The sequence below is a fragment of the Solanum stenotomum genome, chromosome 8 (genome assembly GCF_019186545.1).
Source record: "Solanum stenotomum isolate F172 chromosome 8, ASM1918654v1, whole genome shotgun sequence".
Lineage (NCBI taxonomy): Eukaryota > Viridiplantae > Streptophyta > Magnoliopsida > Solanales > Solanaceae > Solanum > Solanum stenotomum.
In genome coordinates this window covers 17729689-17752061 of record NC_064289.1, presented here as the reverse complement: position 1 = coordinate 17752061, position 22373 = coordinate 17729689, and the positions used below count along the sequence as shown (strand labels likewise).

At 32.4% G+C, this 22373-nt stretch overlaps 1 protein-coding gene and 2 long non-coding RNA genes across 4 annotated transcripts; 2 read left to right on the top strand and 1 right to left on the bottom strand.

The window, feature by feature from the left end:
- Positions 1-4791: 4791 nt before the first annotated feature.
- Positions 4792-11495, top strand: LOC125874474 (uncharacterized). Of its 2 annotated transcripts, XR_007447271.1 has the most exons (5): positions 4792-5016; positions 6476-6557; positions 6670-6749; positions 6839-6935; positions 11473-11495. It is a non-coding gene; the product is annotated as an uncharacterized LOC125874474 (long non-coding RNA). The 2 variants fall into 2 exon arrangements; XR_007447270.1 differs by lacking the exon at positions 11473-11495 and having other exon boundaries at positions 6839-7042.
- A 591-nt stretch (positions 11496-12086) lies between these two features.
- On the top strand, positions 12087-14170 carry LOC125874475 (uncharacterized). Its single transcript, XR_007447272.1, has 3 exons — positions 12087-12102; positions 12396-12799; positions 13757-14170. It is a non-coding gene; the product is annotated as an uncharacterized LOC125874475 (long non-coding RNA).
- Positions 14171-21207: 7037 nt separating this feature from the next.
- LOC125874438 (protein FANTASTIC FOUR 3-like) lies at positions 21208-22089 on the bottom strand. Its single transcript, XM_049555331.1, has one exon. It carries the CDS (start codon positions 22087-22089, stop codon positions 21259-21261), a length of 831 nt encoding a protein of 276 aa, XP_049411288.1. The 3' UTR covers positions 21208-21258.
- Between the last annotated feature and the right edge of the window lie 284 nt (positions 22090-22373).

Below are 22373 nucleotides of genomic sequence, written 5' to 3'. Positions count from 1 at the left end.
TTACTATTTCTTGGTGAAGATGTTGATATTTTTGTATCTCTCATTGTTGTTCTTTACATAGTGGAGTACATGTGGACCTTTGAAAATTAAATTAAGTTTGCTTGATGTGAAAGAAGATAATATTCCTTCTCCATTTTTGATTTGGTACCCTCTTAAGAAATAGTAATAAAATGGTAATGTTATTATATCATCCCAAATTAGTACTTGATAATAAGGTAAAACAAGTATAAAATGGTAAATTATTTTTTTGTTTTTTCAAATTAAATAAGTAAAAGTGACTATTTATTTTTAATATAGTGGACAAGTAAAATGAATTTTTATGATGAGATGAAGTAAATTCTACTCTTAGCCAGGCGTGCCTGTGGCTTTCGCTACCAATAATTATAAATTAATAATGCATGTGTTTCGCCCTGGCAACAATTTCTGTTCTAATGCTAACTCTTGAAAGTTCATGTTCCTGTCATCATTGATGTTGCACTGATCCAGAGTTCAAACTTTTGGGGCAAGGAAAGGGAAACGTGGGAGGACATTATAAGGTGGAGAATCACTCAGTGTTGTTATATGGTAATGGTGGTGATTATTGTAAATAATGACTAGTGATGGTGACAATTGACAACTGATCGTGGTGATTGACGATATGGTGATTATCATATGTTATGGTTGAATATGATAATTGATAATAATAAGCAGTAATGCCAGTTAGTACGCGATATAAATTGATGAAGGTGTGTTCAACGGACAATATTTCTAAAAATTCTTAAATAAACATCTTAATTATATTAAAATATTAGTATAAGTGCTAATCATTTAAACTAATTGAGTAATTATAAAATAAATAAATAAATACACTTAATAAATAAGACCAAAATAGATTGTAAGACGTTCATTATAGTGAAAACAAATGAGGCAACTAGACTAAGATATAAGAATTAAGAAGTGATTCCAAAAATGACTCAAAAATATTCTCTTTTACCTATTGTATCAAAAGTTATTCCTCATATTTCTTTTCAGGCTTCAAAATTGCCTCTTCATTAATAACACAATTGTATTCAATTAATGGAAAACAATCAAAATAACCTCTCAACTATATGAAATAGATCACTTATATCATACGTTACATTTTGGGATAAAAAATACCTCCGCCGTTATTCCAAGAGACCACAAATACCCCTCAAAAGTTAACATTCTAATTTTTAATGACGTGTCAAACCACATATGACTTGATTCCTCCACCTAAGCTGTCAACTAGGATTTTCACTAACCCATCAATTCATCCTCCCAAAAATTAACCTCCATAAGTTCCATAACTCCAGCAATGTATTCAAAGTTATGTACTAGTTCTGGACACGTACTTTGCACGTGAGTCCTGTGAAAGAATTAATTATATACGGTATGGATTACTGTCAAAATCACATTTTAATCAGTATCACAATCTATTCAACAAAAATTTCTTTATTGTATGTCAAATGATTAGACATTTGATGAACCAGCAAAATGTAGTTTGGTAACTAAAATAATGAGTTAAATTTTTATGTTATTAGGTCCAAACATATGATATATTAGTATGTGCAAAAATGAATAACAAAAAGAGAAAAGACATAAAGTCACCACTGAAGTTGTCCCGAATTTTCAAAAAGATACCTTAACTTTGCAACCGTCCTAATACCCACTAAACAATTTCGAACAGATATTATTATATTATTTTTTGATCAGCCACAGATTTTAAGAAGCAAGTGTGTTCACACACCAATCATTACATGACACGTGCTAATTTAATTAAAAATGTAATTTTTTTTTCTTTATCTTTTTTCCTTTATTTCTCTCTCTTACTTTTTGACCTATTTTAATTTTGATTTCATCTTAAATTTACTTCATCTTCCACCCCCACGCCAAGTTGAACCGCTCTCCCATTTTTTTTCTTTTCGTTTTCTTCTTCTTCTTCAGTCAAATTCTTTATTTCAGTGATTTTTTATTAAAAAAATTCATACTATTTTCTAGACTTTACTGAATTATTGATAACAAAATTAATTATTTTTCTAAGAAAATTTAAAATTAGATCTCATCAATTACTCCTTTTCATATAATTTCAAAATTAGAAATGATCATTTTAAAAGAATCAATGAATTCCATGAGAATTGAAAGAACTTAATTGAAATCGGATTAAAAAACTATATGATACTTCCTAATCATTTTGAAATCTAATGGGTTTATCAAATTGTTCGAAATGTAAGAAAATATTTAGATAAAGTTTTAAAATTGGAGAGAGTAAAACTAATAGTTGTGAAAAAAGGAAGGTAAAGTTGTGGTAAAAATGGTGACATTGAAAGTGAAAAGTTTCAATGGAGATGACAATGAATTTTTGAAGAAGAAAGAAGAAAGAAAGAGGAAAAATAACAAGGAAAAAAAGTTAAAATAATAAGAAAAATAAGAAAATATACTTTATAATAAGATACTTGTAAAAATACAATTATATTAGTTATTTTAGGTTACTCACTCTCTTTGAGAGAGTGCACACACTCTCTATGTTATGTGGACAAAAAATGATGTAATAATATCAGTTCAAAATTGTTTAGTGGGGTAATAGGATGCCCGCATAGTTAATGTGTCTTTTTGAAAATTCGGGATAAGTTTAGGTCTCACTTTATGTCTTTTCTCTAACAAAAATGATTAATGGTTCTCATTTAAATGCACAATAAGAAAATTTCTACATATACCTTAAATTGATATCTATACTTCAAGTCCAACACCCATACAATTCTAAATGCTTCATGGAGGAAAAATTCTATAATGGAGAAAGAAAAGTTCAGATATTGCAAAGAAAGTCCTCAATGCTCTGAAAAGAAAATTGTGTTATTGTTAGAGACAACATATCAACATAAGACTATAAGACTGTTCACTGTTTAATACTACACATATATTAAATTTACTCTCTTTTTTTCCGCTGCTATTTTTTCTTCTTGATTACCAATTTTCAGCTTTTTTTTGGTTATCCTCACTTGCAACTTCTAACTCTCTTATCTTCTCACATTGAATTGTGCAATTTTCTTAATTCGATTTCCTATTGTGAGCTTCCATCTTTGTAAGTTGATTCTTAAATAGCATTAGGAAATGACTTTTTGAATTCAAATTTTAATTTTGAAATTGATTTCTATATTAAAGTGATGAATGACTTTCCAGATCATAACTTTTCAAATTCTTCCATCATGAGATTTATGATTATGATTAAAAGCAGTATCAATGTACTCATTTATCAAGAAAATGATAATTTAATTATTAAAGGGCTTAAGGACTTCAAATTCTACCATTATGTAAGTAAAATATTTATATTTAATTTAGTAAAGGGGTAAAATGGTAATTAACTTTTCACTTTGGAGCTTCCACTTATAATCATATATGATATGATGATTTGTTACTAATTCTACATTTCAATATCATGTGGCACGAAAAAAATTAAACATATTATTGCTTTTTATAAACAACCAGATACTACTCTGGTAGGTGATGATCAAAATGGTAATAAGTGTGGAGTTTTATCCAAAGCTGTTGTAGGAAAGCTACCAACTCATCCGGATAATCAAGAACCATTTGTCGAGCAAAACAACATTCAAAATAATTTCAGTGCTCAGTTTAGTTAGCTAAATTACTATCGATATAAACAACTAACTTGGTCTTGAAAATTAAATCACTTCCTCAATTGAATTGATGGAGCCTTTGACATTGCTTCAGTGATAAATAAGATTCAATTTTTTTTCTTTCAAAATTTGGTTTGATTTGGGAAGATGAATTAATTGGTTAGCAAGAATGGATTAGTGGGAATCCTAGTTGACATCTTAGGTGGAGGAATTAGTTCATTAAAAATTGGGAAAGGCTCAAATATGCCATCGAACTTTCAGAAAAGACTCATTTATGCCATCCGTTAAAAGTTTGGTTTATCTATGCCATTACCGTTTAAGAAAAGGCTCATTCATGCCATTATTTTTTAACGGTGGTTTTGCAAAACCATTTTTTACACGTGGCCAATTATAATTCGGCCACATCATTATTTTTTTTATAATAAAAAATCAAAATTCTGAACAAACATTTTAACGGTGGTTTTGCAAAACCATTTTTTACACTTGACCAATTATAATTCGGCCACGTCATTATTTTTTTATAATAAAAAATCAAAATTCTGAACAAACATTTTAACGGTGGTTTTGCAAAACCATTTTTACACATGGCCAATTATAATTCGGCCACGTCATTATTTTTTTAATAATAAAAAATCAAAATTCTGAACAAACATTTTAAAAAATGGTTTTGCAAAACCACCGTTAAAAAATAATGGCATGAATGAGCCTTTTCTTAAACGGTAATGGCATAGATGAGCCAAACTTTTAACGGATGACATAAATGAACCTTTTCCGAAAGTTAAATGGCATATTTGAGCCTTTTCCCTTAAAAATTTGGAATGTTAACTCTTGAGGGATATTTGTGGTCACATGAGATAACGGTAAGGGTTATTTTGATCCCAAAATACAATGAAGGGTATAAGTAATCTATTTCGCATAGTTCAGGACAATTTGACTCTTTTCCGTTTAATTAATTATTAATCGAACACGTGATCTTTTATTGGTCTACATAAAATACTGACCTGATTTATCCACAATTCAATATAAAAAATGTTTTAAATTAATATGGCTAGGTGATACAATTATTTTTTCATATCTCGACTCTCGTATTTTTTATACCAATAAAGAAAGAAAAGAGTGATCAACAAATTAAGATGAAGTGAGTATTCTGCTGTATAATTCTTCTTCTGCTCTGCTCCCAAGTTGTAGGTACATACAATACAAGTTCTATGGATTTTTTTGGTAGCCTAGGCAAGGGTGGATGTAGAGGAGATAAGTGTGTTCACCCGACCTCTTAGCAATAAATTATACAATGTATTCCGGAATCAAAATGCGGTGCTTTTGGAAGGGTTTATATGGGGGATGAAAGTTGATTCCAGAGAGTTACTCACTGGCATAGTTGGAGGTAAAATTTCCGCTTTAACTGCTTCTTCTTTGTCAACTTTTTTTTCTTATCACTGTTGGAAAAGCAAATATGTGTTTATGCTGCTGAAATTTGGGATTTTCCAAAATGAATGTTTCTTTTGCTGCTAATGGTGCTTCAAAGGGAAGTAAGAGATTTTGATTGACCTAATAGCTTAATGATGTTCCTTATCCCTTTAGGTAGGGTGTGGGGACCAAAATTGAGTTAAATTGTTGCATAAATATTAAACTAGTTAATTATGGATTGCGTTTGATAAAATTGAGAATGTTTTTATTGATGAAATCAATTTCTAGTGTTTCGTTACATAGAATTGTTATATTTTTCACTAAAGGTGATTGATTTCCATCACATATGAATGAATTGTTTTTGCCTTTCAAATTGTGGTTTAGTTCAGTTAACAATTGGATGTCGTTCATAGCTTTTCACATCAAAAGTATCACCAAATATTCTCCTCATACTTTATATTCCACCTTGTACAATCATCATATGTCACTTACTATTTTACCCAACAAAATATGGGAAATGATCCAAAAATGATTTCTTAAGACAAAATTTAAAGAAGAAATTTCCCAATGCCAAGTACATTAGTTACTTTTTCCCTGATAAAGGACTTTGTGAGTTTTACATCAAGGATCCTGGCTTCTTGCTTTAAGAAATTTCAGTGGGTGCAATCTGAGAAATCAAACAATTGTAAGAATCTGACTCATGTTTGGGGAGCTTGAAGAAGAACTGGATATTTTTAAGAATCACTCCCATTCCAACATAATCGTTAGCATGTTTCTATATTGTCTCAACTCTCAAGTTAGGTAAGGTGTGTGATGAAGGTTGTTTTACTGTTCTATTGCTTTTTGCTTCTTAGAGATCCCGTTATTTCCTTTTCAACTTGCTTTGAAATGTTTTTCCTTGTGTCGAGGGTCTACCGGAAGCAACCTCTCTACCTCCCAAGCAAGGGTAAGGTCTGCATACATTCTACCCTTTTCGGATGCAACTTTTGGGATTACACTGGGTATGTTGTTGTTGTAGTATTGTTTCTCAGACATATCTGAGAACTGCAAGGAGGCATGATCATTAAATAAATTGCTGGAATTTGTTCCTGGGGGGTTCAATCTTGTCATTTTTGGGAAAATTTGGATCTTTCCCTGAATCTATAAGTGCTTGCTACTATTCTCGCTAAATGAAATAAGGGAGGTTAAACACCTTGTTTTGTTTCTTTTTCTTACTTATTTAATAATAAACTTATTCTTGTGGATTGTTTGGCTGATAAATTAGTGAACATCAACACCTTTCTGTGGTCTTTTGCTTTCCATCTGTACCATTAGTTGTTTATTTCCATATGCCTTAACATGATGCAACTGGAACTAGAACATATGCTTATTGGAACACAATGTTGCCTTTTAAATTCCTGAAATCTTCTTGTTCCATCTGCTGTTTGGCAAATCAGGTTATAAGAATGTATACCATGCAATTATTATTAAGGACTAGACTACTTGCACGGGAATGGAATTATGCACAGAGATATTAAGGTAATTCTTTTATTCAGTATGTTAGTTATTGGATATTCTAACTTGCTTTACTCCATTCACAAATCTCCATTTCATACTGAATCCAATGAGATGTGTGCTTTAATTCATCTAGGGAGTAAACATACCAGTTTACATTAAAGGCTGCATCAAACTATCTTTGAATTTGGTGTATGAAAGAAGGTTGTTGAATTGGTACGGGTATTTCTGGCTTCGCTGCCTTATTCATTTTGTTTTTTCTTCTTGAGATATTTATTGACAACTGAATTGTCAAACTGTTTTAGGCTTGCTATTATGACCGTTACAAAGTCAATGAAGGGTACGCCATACTGGATGGCTCCTGAAGCTATTCTGCAGACCAACCATAGCTTGTCAATTGAAGTACAATTATCAACTTATTTTTTCTTATCACCTAAAGCCATGAATGTTCATAAATATTAACAGTCTAGTGTAAATGCCCTTGCTAGTAGTGGTTTTTTGTTTGGGGGTGGGGGTGAGGTTGTACATCATATTATCCTTATAAGAATGGAGGACCCCTGACCCATATTTCACAATTAGGTGGTCTACATTTCTGTGCTAATCTTCCACCCTCATGTTTCAATGCCTGGGACACATATGTCACTGAGGTTTTAGTTAACAGCTTGAACTCCAAATATGATTCCCATAGGCATCACAGTTAATAGTAGAATTGCATCATCAGAGGCATTGCACTGCTAGTTATCAACTATTAGGTTCTAAACCTTCATAATTATAAAAGAATGCAGGGCATAAATAACTAGTTCATCAACAAAACTTGTCTGGTCCAAACTCCAAAGTGTTTGACTGACAAGTGATAGAAAGTACAACATGTTTGAAGTTTCTTGTATTTTTTTGAAGTTTGATTAAACTAGGAAGTACTAGGACAGTAGGGCGTAAGCCTACACTTTTAGACTTCATTGGTAACCATATTTCAAAAGAACTTTGAAGGAAAATTTTGACTGTTCACTTCTTATTCTTGTTTTAGGTTTTTCTTTTCCCATTCAAATGAAAAGGAGCAAGGCCATTTAATAAGTCTGAATAAATCTGAATGATTAAGATTTATGACAAAATGAACTCATTTGTTTTTATTAAGATTAAAACATATGAGCCCCCAAGGCCTAGCTCAAGTGGCAAAAGGTGGAGGATTTGTGGCTTAGGTCGCAGGTTCAAGCCCCACACCATGCAAAGCGAAGCCCGGTATTTAAGTGGAGAAGGGTAGAGGGGCGGGCCCATTATCCACCGAGTTTAGAAGGCTGTGATTGGTCCAAAGGGCGGGTCACAGACGGATTTCTCGGTTATCAAAAAAAAAAAAAAAAACATATGAATCTAAATATTAAGATGTACATTAGGATATAGAAGTATGATTCCTAATACATATCTAAATATTAAAATATGAATACTAAATAATTTAAATTGTTTGTCTTCTCAACATCTGAATGTATAGAAGTTGTCTTTTATTTAAAAATTACCCCCTCTGTCCCAATTTATGTGACACAGTTTGAACTTCGAGAGCCAATTTTGAATTTTGATCGTTAATTCGTACATGCAATCTTTATGTTTTTATAAATAAAATTTACATTTTTGAGAACTACGTAAAAAGTACTACAGATCACAATAAGTGACAATTCAAAATATTTACAAGGTGTATGAAAAAATTTGTGGTCCAAAAGAAGCTCATTTAACTTTCAAAATCCAGAAAATGTCACATACATTAGGATAGATAGAGTAATAAATATAAAATTCATATAAAATACTAAATAAATGTAATACTACAAAAATAGTTTTAAGAATTTATAGTTGTTGTGGGTGCCGATTAAGAATGGTGTTGACTAATGGTGGTGGTTGTAGGTAGTAGCTAGAGATAACAGTGGACTTGTAGTAGTGGTTAACGATGGTTGTTAATTGGGGTGGATGATAGTGATAGTTTATGCTAGTGGTGAATGATGATGCTGGTTGGTTTATATATAGTGGTGACTGATGGTCACCCAAGGGTGTGGTCTAGTGATCAATGAAGTGGTTGAGAATCGTGAGGTCTCAGGTTCAAATCCCAGCAAAGACAAAAATATTAGGTGACTCTTCCCATCTGTTCTAGCCTTATTGGGACAGAGTTACCTAGTACCTGTTGAGAAAATATATAGTGGTGACTGATGGTGGTCATCGTTGTCGATAGTGATTGGTGGCTATTATATGGTAATGATAGTTGATGGTGATGACTATAAATGGTGGCTAGTGGTTATGACAGTTGGCTGTGGTACACATAGTAAAAAAGCTACCACATCACTGGAAAAGTTGACTAAGGAAGCAAACAAAGCTGAACAAACAACTAAGGCTCTTGATTTTGTACCTTCGGAAATTGTGGTGCCTTTAAGTAATGAGCAATTAGTTGGTGAAAAAGAAACACATGAGAGTAGCGGTGAACAATCAGGCAAAGAAGAAAAAAAATTGTGAGAGTGCAACTGAGCAGTCGTGTGAAGAAGAAGATAATGACAGAACTATGATTGATGATTTGAAGAAAACTTGATCATAGTACAAGTGAGGATTCATCTAAAGGAGAAGAAGAAAGAAATGAGAGCACATCAGCAAAAAATTTGGTTGAGGATTCAGCGGCAGGCGGCAGCTACATTAGAAAGAATAGAAAATAGATAAAAACAACATGATTAAAAAAGGATGCCCAATTAGCAGCTGTTGCAAGGTCTAATAATGATGTTGGTTTCTATGATAATTTAAAAGGTACTGTATACTCCAATGATGACTGTGATCCTGAGGCTCTTTCAGTTGCAGTAATGTATCAAGACTATTGACATGAAAAGTATGGATTTTAAGACCCACTTGAACGTGTCTATGCCTTATTATTCATGGGTCACTGTGAGTGTCAACTTTGGAACTCAATTTGTTGAGTTTAAAAATGTTTTGATCAGTGAGGGTATTAAGAAGGATATTATAAAAAACTTGTTTTGGTCGCTTTTTAACCTTGAACAAAGATATGAAGCTACAACTCCCACTGAAGCTGATGCGTAGCCTTCTTCGTCTCAGAGTCTTTTGTGAAAAGAAATAGTAGATTTGGTGTGGTTACAGTGACTTGCGTATTTGTTTTGGGATCAATGTATTCGTTATAATGATTGGACTCTTATGGCATTCTCTAACCCCCCCCCTCCTTTAGTTAGAAATTAACAAAGATTGGGAAAAAAAAAAAAGGAGGTTGATATAGTGGAGAAGTCTATTGAGCTTATTTAGAATAGAAATGATCCAAAGCTGACAAAAAAGTGAACGATGGTAGTGAGCGGTTCGGTTCCTGCATAATATATTATGTGCAAAAGATACAAAAAAAGATAGACACCAACTTGTAAAAGATGGCTTTCGATTCATATTCATGGGAATCAAATAAGCTTCAATCTCACTATTGAATATCTTTTACAAGAATTGAGTCCATCCAAGATCCAATAGAAAGGTGATCTCCTTATACTCTTGGATGAATTCAGTTCTTCTAAATGATATTCAATAGAAAGATTGAAGCGCATTTGAACCACCATGGATATGAAAAGAATACATTTTTATTCGACACCACTTTTAACCAGTCGATGATTATCTTTTGCACATAATATGCTATGCAAGAACCAAACTATGCTCACTGCCACCTTTTGTTTTTTCATCATCCTTTGATTCCTTATCTTTTCAATGAGTACAATAGACTTCCCCACTTATCAACCAAATTTGCACCCTCATTTTCAAAATTTCTGCTAACTGTTGACAAAGAGGTGCAGGGAGGGGAGAGTGACATTGAAGTCTAGTCATGACAATGAATTTGTTAATGCCAAAACAAATAGGCAAACCATTATAGTCATTCTAGATCTTCTTTTTCTTTTCACAGAAGACTCAGCAAAGACAAATGCTATGCATCAACTTCAATGGAAAGAGTTGTAGCGCAACATCTTTTTTGAAGTTTAAAAAGTGACTAAAACATGTTTTTCTAAATTTCTTGTCAACACCCTCACTGATCAAAACCTCTTTAAACTCAGCAAACTGAGTTCTAAGCAGACTCTCGCAGTGACCCTTGAATCATAAGGCCCAGACATGTTTAAGTGGGGTCTTAAACCCATACTTTTTGATGTCAATGATCTTTACGTATTACTGGAAGCAAAAGAGACTCGGGATCACTATTATCTTTTGATGATTACCCTTAGAATTCTTGTTCTTCCGCTGAATCCTCACTTGTTCTATGCTCAATGCTTTCTTCTCTAACTTTGATTACCACCTATGTCATCTGTTTTCATATTCTTCTTCACCTGAACACTCAGTTGCAAATCCACCACTTTTTTTTCTTCACCTGATTGCTCATTACTACTCTCATGTGTTTCTTTTTCACCAATCAACTGCTCATTTCTTAAAGGCATCACAATTTCCAAAGGTACATGACCAAGAGCCTTAGTTATTTGTTCATCTCTGTTTGCTTTCTTAGCTAGCTTTTCAATGCAAAAGTCCTAGGGATCGCTATTATTTACATTTCCAAAGGTACATTTGCTCAATTCCTGTTTTACATTATAATGATATGATATTTTCTTGCAAAGAACCTTGTTTTAAAGAAAGCCCGGGATTGAGCTAAAATATCTTTTTAAACTACAATTATACATTTACACAGGCCCAAGTTCTGATCATTCAATAGAATATAATAAAAATCAAATAATGCACAAACTAAGATATAGCAGTTAAGTACAGGCCAAAACTCAATTATAACAAAAATCAAATAATGTGACCAACAAAAGTATGAAAACATGGAGCACAAAGGACAGTTTTCAGGACCTCGCAAGCATTTACTTTTCCTTTGTACGGATATTTCAAGTCTTTTGCTTTAGTCATCTCCTATTTTACTTATAGAAAATCTAAAGATGTGCTTATGCTGTAGAGTCAATCCTGACACGAGAGTTGTTTGGAAAGCTTGTCTCACTCATGATAAACTTCAATGAAGGGGTTTTCATCTATGTTCTAGGTGTTTTCTATGCCATCAGGAAGCTGAAATCAATGGGCATCTTTTCTTGCATTGTTCATTTACCAGACAACTATGGCAACTTTTTGCAGCATTAGCTCAAATTGTTTGGGTGATGCCCCAGAGTACGTTTGACCTAATATGTAGTTGGAACAATATACAAGGAGAAACTTGTCACAAAGAGTGGTGGAAGATTGTTCCAGCTTGCATATGGTGGACAATTTGGAAAGAGATGAATGAAAGATGTTTTGAAGGCAGGTGCAGTTCAATCCAGAAGATCAAGAGCTCCTTCATTTCTCTTCTCTATTTTTGGTGTAAAGAAAAGTTAGTTGATGATGTTGAATCATTACTAGACTTTATGGCTTCTTTGTAAGTTCTGTTTGAGGCTGTATCTGTAGATATGATATACCAGGCCTTTTTTTTAGGGTGCTGATGAATATAACATGTTACCAATTTCAAAAAAACGAGAGCTGCCGAAGCTGGTTTGAAAGATGTTTGCAAGTTTAGCAGTGAGAGGTGCTCTAGTGTGTAGTCGGAGAACTTTTTGAGGTAAGAGTAACTTTGGAATCAACCAATCTCAAAAAAAAAGAGGAACTTTGGAATCATGGCAAGTTTGATAATGAAAAGTGTCCGTAGATGATGATATTATGTTTTGATGCATCTGTGAAGTTTGGTTCATATTTTCTTTCCTGTGATGGTATTACTATATATATAGTTTCCCTTTTTCTCTGTAAAGAATATGTTTGTGTGAATGACTAAGTGAACTAAAGTTGTATCTTTATATTTTCTTGAACATAGAGTTTTAACCCTATCTGTGAACCTGGTGATGATTGGTCCTGCAGATGTGATGAATGTTTGAGTCGACAAGAAGTTGAGCAAACATTCTTTATAGTCAAGCTTCTAAGAAGCCTGGTTATAGTTCCACATGTCATACAAAAAGGATAGATGCATTCACTGTTTCATGTGACTTATCAGCAGCTGAGGATGATGATTTAACAGTCATAAGTTAGAGCATAATTCCTGGGTGTGAAAAGGTAGTTGTTTCGTCAATGTATATTATCTATTAATAATTTCACCAGCAATGAAACTCAAATGACTTGGACTTTCAGACCTATTGTTCTTCTATAAGGGGAAATACTGTTGCTTGTCTAGTGTTATACATTGCTGAACATCTCTTGGCGGTAGACCTGAAGAAGTTAAAAGCACCATTATGTGGAGAATTCTACATTATTGAATGCCTCAACCAGTAAGTCTACCAACAATAGCTAAACCTTCATCCTAATTTGTTTGGTATTGCTTATGTGAATCCTCTACTTACATTGTGTTCTATTCTTTTGCTAAATTGCATGAATTCAAGAGATTATAGGTCTATTTAGATAACTTTCCAACATGTATCTTAGGTTGTGCGTAATGCAAGTTATTTACCCAGAATACAACTCCATTAGCATCTAACATCAACTTGAAAGATGCCAAGACTCAACATTATGTGCAATGACGTAGATAGCTCAGAGCCACCGACTGAACTTTAATATGTTTCTTACCATCTAATCTCAGTCTTTACTTTCTTCTATTCTTGCATAATGATTTCATGAAGGGTGCTAGAGTTCATCAGAGTTCTTATTAATTTTAATTAGTTCTCATAATCTTATCTTATCCTGTAATATGGTTGATAGTGATTGCAAGGAGTGATCAGAATTGTACTTACAACTGTCATGTATAATCGGTTGTATCTTGTGATCAGTGATTTTCTGTGTTTGGTATAAAAGTGTGATATTTGCTGATTGCACTCATTTCTTTGACCTTTTATTCATGTGCTATCATAAAGTGACTGATTGAATTTAAATATTTATCCATCCTGTAAGCTCCTTCCCTGAGATTTCATTTGCATTTTGCCGAAGCAACTTCCTTGATGAGAACTGTTTGATGGAGAAAGAAACTCCCTTCTTCATCAATTGAACAGGATTGACAAACATTATCCTCGTCTTAGCAAGTTGTTACTGATGATGACTCTTTTTTAATCGAGATATTCCATCAACTAAACAATTTTGGCAAATGCCATTCTTGCATTTTGCTTTCTTGGATGTCACTCTATTGTTCTCATTTTCCATGAAAACTTCTCCAACCATATGCTCCCGAACTCACATTGTGACGACATGCATTTTTGACGTATGACATTTCTAAGGTTCAAGATTTCATATTGCAGACATCATGCGTCAGGCTGTGAACCTCCAGAGGATTCAGTTCTAAATTGATGCAGAAATAGATCAAGTTTTGCATCTCCGGGGAGATAAATGTATGTATGTACGCACTTGAGTATTATTTTAATATTGTAGCGTGAGTATAATGTTCTGATGTTTCTCTCATTTTTCGATATGAGATTAGCCTAAAATGTCATGCATATTTGAAAGTTTACCACCCTAGAAGCCTGCAAGTTCTTATCCGTAACCAACTCTTGTCACCCTCTTATATTTCCTGAGTGTTACATTACATAAACCCCGTTTAGGGACTCAACCTCTTCATTGAGGTTTGCCTCACTATTACACTGTTGGAGTCCGTTTTTGATAACATATTGTCACATCCCAAGAAGACCGTACATATTATTTGCTTTTGCCCCTATTTGTCTATGCATTTTGTGTTTTATATAATGTATTTACTTTTCTCTGTTGAATTTGTTTAAAGCATCTTTCACACTCCTTATTCAAAAAATGCATCAACTTAAAAATGTGTTGGTCTTCCATTTTTGAACAGCCATCCGTCGCCGGGGGGGGGGGATGGAGTAAAATATCCATCCATATAAAGTTGCACAATAGGCAAGTATGAATAAGACAGAGCAGACGTTATCCCTTTTTTGAGAAAAAAGTATTTTGTTCATATAGAAATAGGGGTATGTAAATTAAGGTTCAAGAAAAAAAAGAAGGTATGATATACTTTTAAGTTTTCCAGAAAGTATAATTATAGGTTTGAATTGTTTTTAAAAACTTGAAACCAAAGTGACCTCATAAAAGCGAAATCTAACTAAATGTCTTTTAGATCATAATTCTTAAGTTGTTGGAGTAACTGGTAAAGTTGTTGTTATGTGATTAGGTGGTCAAGGGTAAAAGCTTTGGAAACAGCCTACTATGTACAATTAGGCCCTCCTGTCTAGAACCTTGTGCATAGCGGGAACTTTAGTGCACTTTTTTTTTAGTCATAATTTCTAAAACTATTAGATTGAGATGAAATTTTTTTCACATGTTATCTGAGCCAAATTTAAGTAGCCCACTTTCTCTTATGATGTTCGATGTCTGTGGCTTCTTTTTCTTTTAAGAAAAGGGAAAAGAGGTACCCTATAACATCTTATTACGATTGGCTTTCTCAGATATCTTCCTTAATGCAATTAGAAAATACTGTAGATGATAAAATTTGTCCACCTCCTTTTTGGGTTGTTGACAAAGTCTTAGGAAGTATGCTATACACATAAGCTTTGTCAAAAACCACCACCAAGAAAAAGAGAGGAAAAAGAAAATATATATATTTAAATCTACTTTTGATGTCCAAGATAAGTGGGAATAGTAGATCTAAACTCATAATTTTAGAAATACGACAAGTTTGATATTAATAACAATAAATTTTGAATCAACCTTTGTTTAAAAAGATGAAGATGAAATTAAAAAAAGAAGTAGTTTGAATCATCTATGTAAAAGTTTCTAGAGAACTAAAAGGAGCGAAGCAATATTTCATAAAGTTTAACTTTTAAAAGTAGAAAAAGTTGTAGTTCAAAGATCTTCCCCTTTTTTCAATGAAGGAAATATTAAAGGATTATTAATTATCCTCTTTTTTATATTTATTTTAAAGTAATTCAACAATATAGAGATGTGACGATTTCATAATAGACTTGTTTTTTCAGTGGAGCACTTATTTCACATGCTAGTATTTGCTATTCCAAATTTCAGCTTTATTTTAAAGCGATTTTAAATTAACACACTGTTACAAGAAGAGGTTGTTCAGATGATAATTATCCTCCACCTTTAATTTTAAGATTGTGGGTTCGGTTACCAAGAGAGTAAAAAGATGATCTTTCGAAAGAGTAAAAAAGAGGCTAGGTCAAAGGAGATATTTTAGTATGAGGTTACAAGAATCTCTAGTCATATTATTACTTTAATTTAGATATCACTCGTGATAATAAAGGGAGGCAATCACTAATTGTCCATTTAACCAAAAATTCCAGTTACACCCCAAATTTTCCTGTTATTTGTTTGAAATTTTGAACCTATATATACATCACAATTCACAACAAAAGTTGTGTTTTACATCCTACTTTTATTCCCTTTTTGAATCCTGTCTTGTTGGATTCTATAACTTGTCTCTGTCAACTTCTATCGTATTCTAAAGAGTGAGTGTCATAAACATATTTTTCCTTTAAACTATCCCAATTTTTTTTTAATATCTGAACTATTAGGTTTGTGAGTTTTCTATTTGAATTATCATTAAATGTTTATCAAGACACAACTCAACTATCAATTGTTCACTTTTCCTAGTTGAACAATGATGATATTTCAAATAGGAAAAGTAAACAATGGATAGTTATAGTGTTTTTCTAAAAATATTTTATGATAGTTCAGATATTAATTCACACACATGATAGTTTGATATGAAACTAAAAAAACAAATGTTCACACACTTAATTCATTATATGATTTTTATGGTTTATGACTAAGTGTTTGATATCCCCTATTGACCCAACTAATCCGATTTTGATTTGCATAAAGCCTTATTTTTTTCAGACAAATTAAATTCACTGATATGTATTAGATTGCAAATTTCTTAAATACAGTATACACACTATCTTACTGGCCTAGGAAAGAGAGTGGCCCAAATCTTTTGCAATTTGACATTACCTGTCGGCTGTGACATTTGTCTCAACCAAATAAAAATTAAAGGCTTAAGTCATCTCCGATCCCTTAAAGTTGTCTGCATAATTCACTTAGACACCTCAACTAGGACTGGTACCTATTGAACACTTTTATCTATCTAAAATCTGTTCCTATTAGACCTTTTTCGATAATCAATAAAAAAAGTAAAGTGTGTGTGATACACTTGCTATGATGTGGCAAAATTGACTAATTAAAAGATGACATGTGTCACTTGACCCCAACAACTATGAATTTTTTTATAATGTTTTAAAAAAAATGAAAATTGCAAGGAGAAATCAAGAGGACCTAAATTAATTTTATCGAATTATTTGATATTCTTTTTAAGTTTAGTGGGTTTATAATTTAATTTGAATGGTGATAATTATTCAAAGGTGACCGAAAATGGAGATGGAACCTCGATTTACTTTTTTCATCCCAATGTTTAAAAATCTGCTTTCGTTATTTTTCTTGCAAATTCAGTTACTCGATTTAGTTTTTTTTTTTATGAATATTGAAAATAAATAGAAAAGAAAAAAACAAAAATAAAAAATGGAGATTCTTTAGTTGTCCTTGAAAATTTGAATTTGGGGAAGAAGATGACTTGAAGGGGATAGGGGTGCTTTTTCTTTTTTGGATTAAGAATTATTATTTTTAAAAATATTAAAAAATTATCTTAATTTATTTAAATTCCAAGTGTCAATTAAAGAAGAAAAAGTGTAAGTTTTTTTGGACAAAATAAAAATAAAACAGAATTCCAAAAAATTTCACTTCTTTTGCCATATCAGCATTTTGTGTTTAATAGGTAATTTTTTAAACAATTTAAGTGTTCAATAGGTAACAGTCCTAGTTAAGGTGTCTAAATGAAATATGCGGACAACTTTAAGTGGATGACTTAAAGCCAAAATTAAATGTTCACACTCGTAAGTTTTGTGTCTTGATATTTTCATGCTACATGCTATAATATTCTTTTTGATATTTTCATGCTACATACATGCTATAGTATTCTTTAGTCTTTATATTAGATTTTTTAAGATCTAATGTTTCGCCATGTTGGGTGGTAATGTCCTACTTTAAACTTTGATGGCGCCTAATAATGCTCCCAATTTTAGCATCATTTACGTTCTTTTGGTCCAACATTGAAGGTAGAAAATTCATCCAAGACTAATGCAGCAACAATGACGTTTAACAGACAATAGTACGGATAATACATAATTTCCTTAGTTTTGGATCGTGTCACACTCCAAAATAACCATGGATAAAGTCCTTTATGGATTTCGAGTCGGAAATAGAGTTGTGGCTTATTCGATGCTATATCACAATGTATTCTTGGGTATAGCTGTTCACGAAAGGTGGCATGGGACATTTCACATTTGTCAGCGCGGGAGTATTACATCGGAGCAAGAGGTCAGACGAGAGTTGAAAATAATTACTCTACTGCATATAAGTTAGCCTATTTGGCCAAAAAAAATAAAATATATCCAATGAACTCTCACTAAGTGGATCTGGGAGGGTAGAGTGCTATCAGACCTTATCATTATCTTGTGGAGGTGGTGAGTCTGTTTCCGAAAGACCCTCGATTCTAGTGAGTCAAACTCAAGTAATAGAAGAAGAAAACGATGAAAGAATGCATAGCTGTGAAATAAAAAAAGCAATATACAGTCGACAAAAGAAGCAATATATAACTGTAACAAAATATTATGATAATTGAAACTCAATAAACAACTTAAACAATAGACACCAAAGCAAGAACTATACAAATATAAGACTAGTACTATGACAGGTACTAACAAGCCTAAACCTTCACAGGTAAGACACTCTATCCCTACTAACCTTCTACCCTAAAACGCGATCTCCACTCCTTCCTATCTATTTTGGCCTAGGTCGCAAAGACTAAAAGTGACCAAAATTAAGTGCTAATTCTTTTTATTATTTTTTTAAAAAAAAAAACACATTAATTAATAGAATGAAGGTGTTTAAATTTTTGTTAAGAAATAAGTGCTTTTAATAGTAGTGGAGATTATATTTCAACTTATCACGATACAAAATCACTCAAGTTGTGATGACAATTGACACCTACACCCAGTGGCGTAGCCTGACATTGTACGAAGGGTGTCCATAAATTTCATAGCTAATAAAAATAATTTAATGAATGAGTGCCTTTAAATTTTATAAATCAAACTACGTAACATTAATGATTAATTTTTTTAATTAAAAAATATATCAAAAATTTTAAAATCAAACTACATAATATTTAGCTTTAATGTTTCATGTTTATTTGCTAGGAAGTGAATATGCAAAGAAAAAAGAGAGAGACAAAATTCAGTTTAGAGTGAAATAACTTTTATGCTTCAAGATTTCACGAACCTCTAATGACTAATAACGAGAAATGAAAAATAAAGATTAGAATCAAATGTGTTATATTAAAAGAAATTATATATGAAATCTTTTCACTTTTAGTAGCTTTACGGAATAAATAAATAAATAAATAGGATTTGCATATTAACTTTAATTAAATAATTACTTTTAAATTTTATTTAAATTTTTAATGAAAAGAAAAAAAAATCAAAAGTCAAAATAACAGATTTATTAACTATGATCAAGAAATTAATTAGGAGCTCTTTTGAAAATGTAAAAAAGCTCAGTTAGGAGAATCGATCACACATGAAATCACTGAGCTAAGAAACTTTATTGTTTTTCAAGGGTGTCCAGAATGTGTTATTTAACCATTTAAAGTATCATTTTCTTATAAATACGATGTAATTTTCCAACAAAGGATAGGATGTCCGATTGGACACCCTAAACTAAGGATAGCTAACTCCTGCCTACACCTCAATCTTGTAGGCGTATCAATTTAAAGTTTTAGCTTATTAAAAGACATGAAGTGAACATTTAAAAGCAATTACAAGTCATAAAATGTGTACATTTCTAAGAAATCGTAAACACGAAAGTAACACATAAAATTTCTAAATCTGACAAAATGATTCCAGAGCTCTAAAAAAGTAGAAAATCCAAATATGAAAATATCAAATAAACACATATAGAAATGTGAAGTCCAAATGCAGCAGGTCAACCAAGTAGCTCATGACCCGGAATCTGTGTATATATCAATCTCTCTAAGACACGTGCAACAAGTGTAATATGAGTACAAAAAACAACGTATACTCGATCCCAAAAAGATAGTGGCAAAAGTGGAGCTTAAAAATACTTGTTTCACCCTATACAATTCATATGATATCAATAGATCATAAAAAAGGAAATAACAGTGCAAGTAATCAATCCATCAACTTAGCAATTAAGCATAGATGCAACATATGGAATGATATGCACAAATAACCGTAAATTGATCAACTATGCAACATAGACTCTATACCACAACTCAACACTGTATATTACTAACACAACTTGTTCGCACACTGACTCGGTTAGCTTGTTACAACCTTCGCATTTCCTGCTGAGATCTCAAGTCTCCAATAATAATTAGTCATCCATGACCTTGTTTTTTTTTTAAAAAATAAGCTCGCTTTTATAATTTAACACTTGAAAGTAGTATTTTAAAAAAATATTGATCAAATACAAATTACTAACGAAAGAACCCTTCTTAAATAATCATATAACTCAATTCAAACTCCCAGTCTATACTTTTTAAAAAGCACTTGTAATTAAAATATACTGTGAAGTCTGAATACTCATCTTTTTACCTTTCAAGGTAACTATTAGTGATACCAAAATTCCAAAATCAGTGAGAATATATATGTAAATGTTAAAACTGGGCATGTTCATGTCATGTGCACCTATTGTTCAAAATCCTTAAGCTAGGCCCTGCTAAATTATTGCACTTAACGTGATTCTGGTCCCATATTTGCTCTCTTTGGGTTATTCATACCTTTATATAAACTAACTGTAATAACAGTCACTAGCTCGTAGGTCTTTCGGCTAAAACTAACCCGTATATATTTTCTAAAATTGATTTAATATTATTTGATGATATTCATGTTTAAATATTTCAAAATTACTTTGGGCCAAAGTAAGAATAATATGTAGGGTGGTGAAGTCAGAGATTTCATTAAGGATGTCTAAGATTTATTATATATGTATGAAAAAATAATTTTTGATTCTATATATTTCGTATTATTTTTATATGCATAATATAATTTTTGTATAATTTACATAAATTTCATAGTGTTGACAGCTAATTACATTATTATCCTACTTCTTTTTTTCAAATTACAAAAGTCCCTTAAAATTTATGAATTTCGGATACATCACTAGACTTTCCAATACATTATTACTAGACTACCGAACACATCACTCGGACTTCTAGATTCATAGGCGAGAGGGGATAGGACATCCGAATACATAGAGGAGAGATGTATCAGAGAGGGGATATGATCAGGAAAGGAATGTATCCGAGAGGTGAGAAATGTATCCGAAAGGATAGAAAGGTATCAGCGAGAGGGAAGTTATGTATCCAAGAGGGGAGTTTTGAGGATTTGTTAAATGGTAAGGAAATTTAGAGATTATGAATTTGAATAATTTTTCAGCAAATAGTGTCTGATTGCCCTAAACTATATATGGCTACCCATTGGGCCCGCTAAGTACATATGATCGATTCTAGCTTAGCACTTTCTTTGATCTATTTTTTTTTTTTAATGTTAAATCTGTGTTATAGACATCTTAGATCCACGTGAGTATAATGATGCAAGTAGAAGATATATAACAACATAATACTAATATAAAGAGAGAGACATAAAGGATTAAAAAAAATGGATTAAAAAAAAAAAATAGAAAATGATGTGTTCCAAAGACAAAAACTTTAGGAAGTAGCCACCCATAAAGGGTTCCTCCAATCACAAAATGTCTTTTTCCCTTGCCTTCCTTCCTTGCACCTACTTACCCTTTGACAATTCACTATTCCAATTTCAGCCTCAATATCATAATTATTTCCATCCATGTCCCTTTTCATGTACAGGCCATTTTCTTCTTCCTCCTCTTCCTCTTCCTCTTCCTCTCCTCGTTCTTCGTCATCGTTAATTTCACGTTCAAATACGTCGTTTTCAGCTTCCAATTCTCCGTCCTCTTCATCGATGGTCGTTGGAACAGATTTTTCATCATTCAGAAAACAGAGCCTAAGTCTGCCATTACTTCTTTCAGCATGAAAATAGGTACGTATTTGCGGGGTCTCAACTGCTTTAATGACTAATCTACCCCCTTCTCTGTATGGTCGACATTGAAGAGAATTCGATCCTCTTAACGTTGTTAAAAGAGGTGGAAGTTTTCGAGAGGTTTGAGTATTTTTATAACTCATCACCACCTTTTTGTAATTTGATTGCTCTGTTTTGAACTCTCGCGATGAAAATGAGAAAATGTTGTTGTCAATGGCTTGATCAGTTCCTGTTTCACTTCCCAAATTTTCAGTACATAATGCAAGGCTATGTTCATTAAGCCTGTGTATGTAAGAGTTTTCCATTTCCTTCGAATAATTGATGGATGAGAGATTTTGAACAGAACTCCAGCATTTTTCGTTACTAGTATTGATATTTTCTACTATAGTAGTTGGGGTTGGTACTTTGAGCTTCAGTGTAGTTGTTTCAATGATATTCGAGTCAGAATATGACTGGAAATCTTGATAAACTATAGTTGACATTTTGTGGAATTCTAAAAGAATTTTTTTAAGTATGAATTTTTTTGCAGTTTTTTTCTTCTTCTTTGTTTTTGTGAAGGACAAACAAAGAATGAAAGAAAATGAGGGGTTTGGTCTTGAATTTGTAGTGCTCAAAAGTTGTCCATGGGTGTGTGCTGTGGGGGTGTTTGGGGGTGGGCGACATGGGAGGTGGGGTGCGGGGTAGGGCCTTCTTTTTTGCACCACTTGAATTGTACAACTGTTAATTGATGCCATACACTTAAAAAAAATAAGAATAATTTTCAAGT

Excerpts from the sequence above, each read along its gene's own strand:
- LOC125874438 (XM_049555331.1), bottom strand. The coding sequence starts at position 22,089 with ATGTCAACTATAGTTTATCAAGATTTCCAGTCATATTCTGACTCGAAT.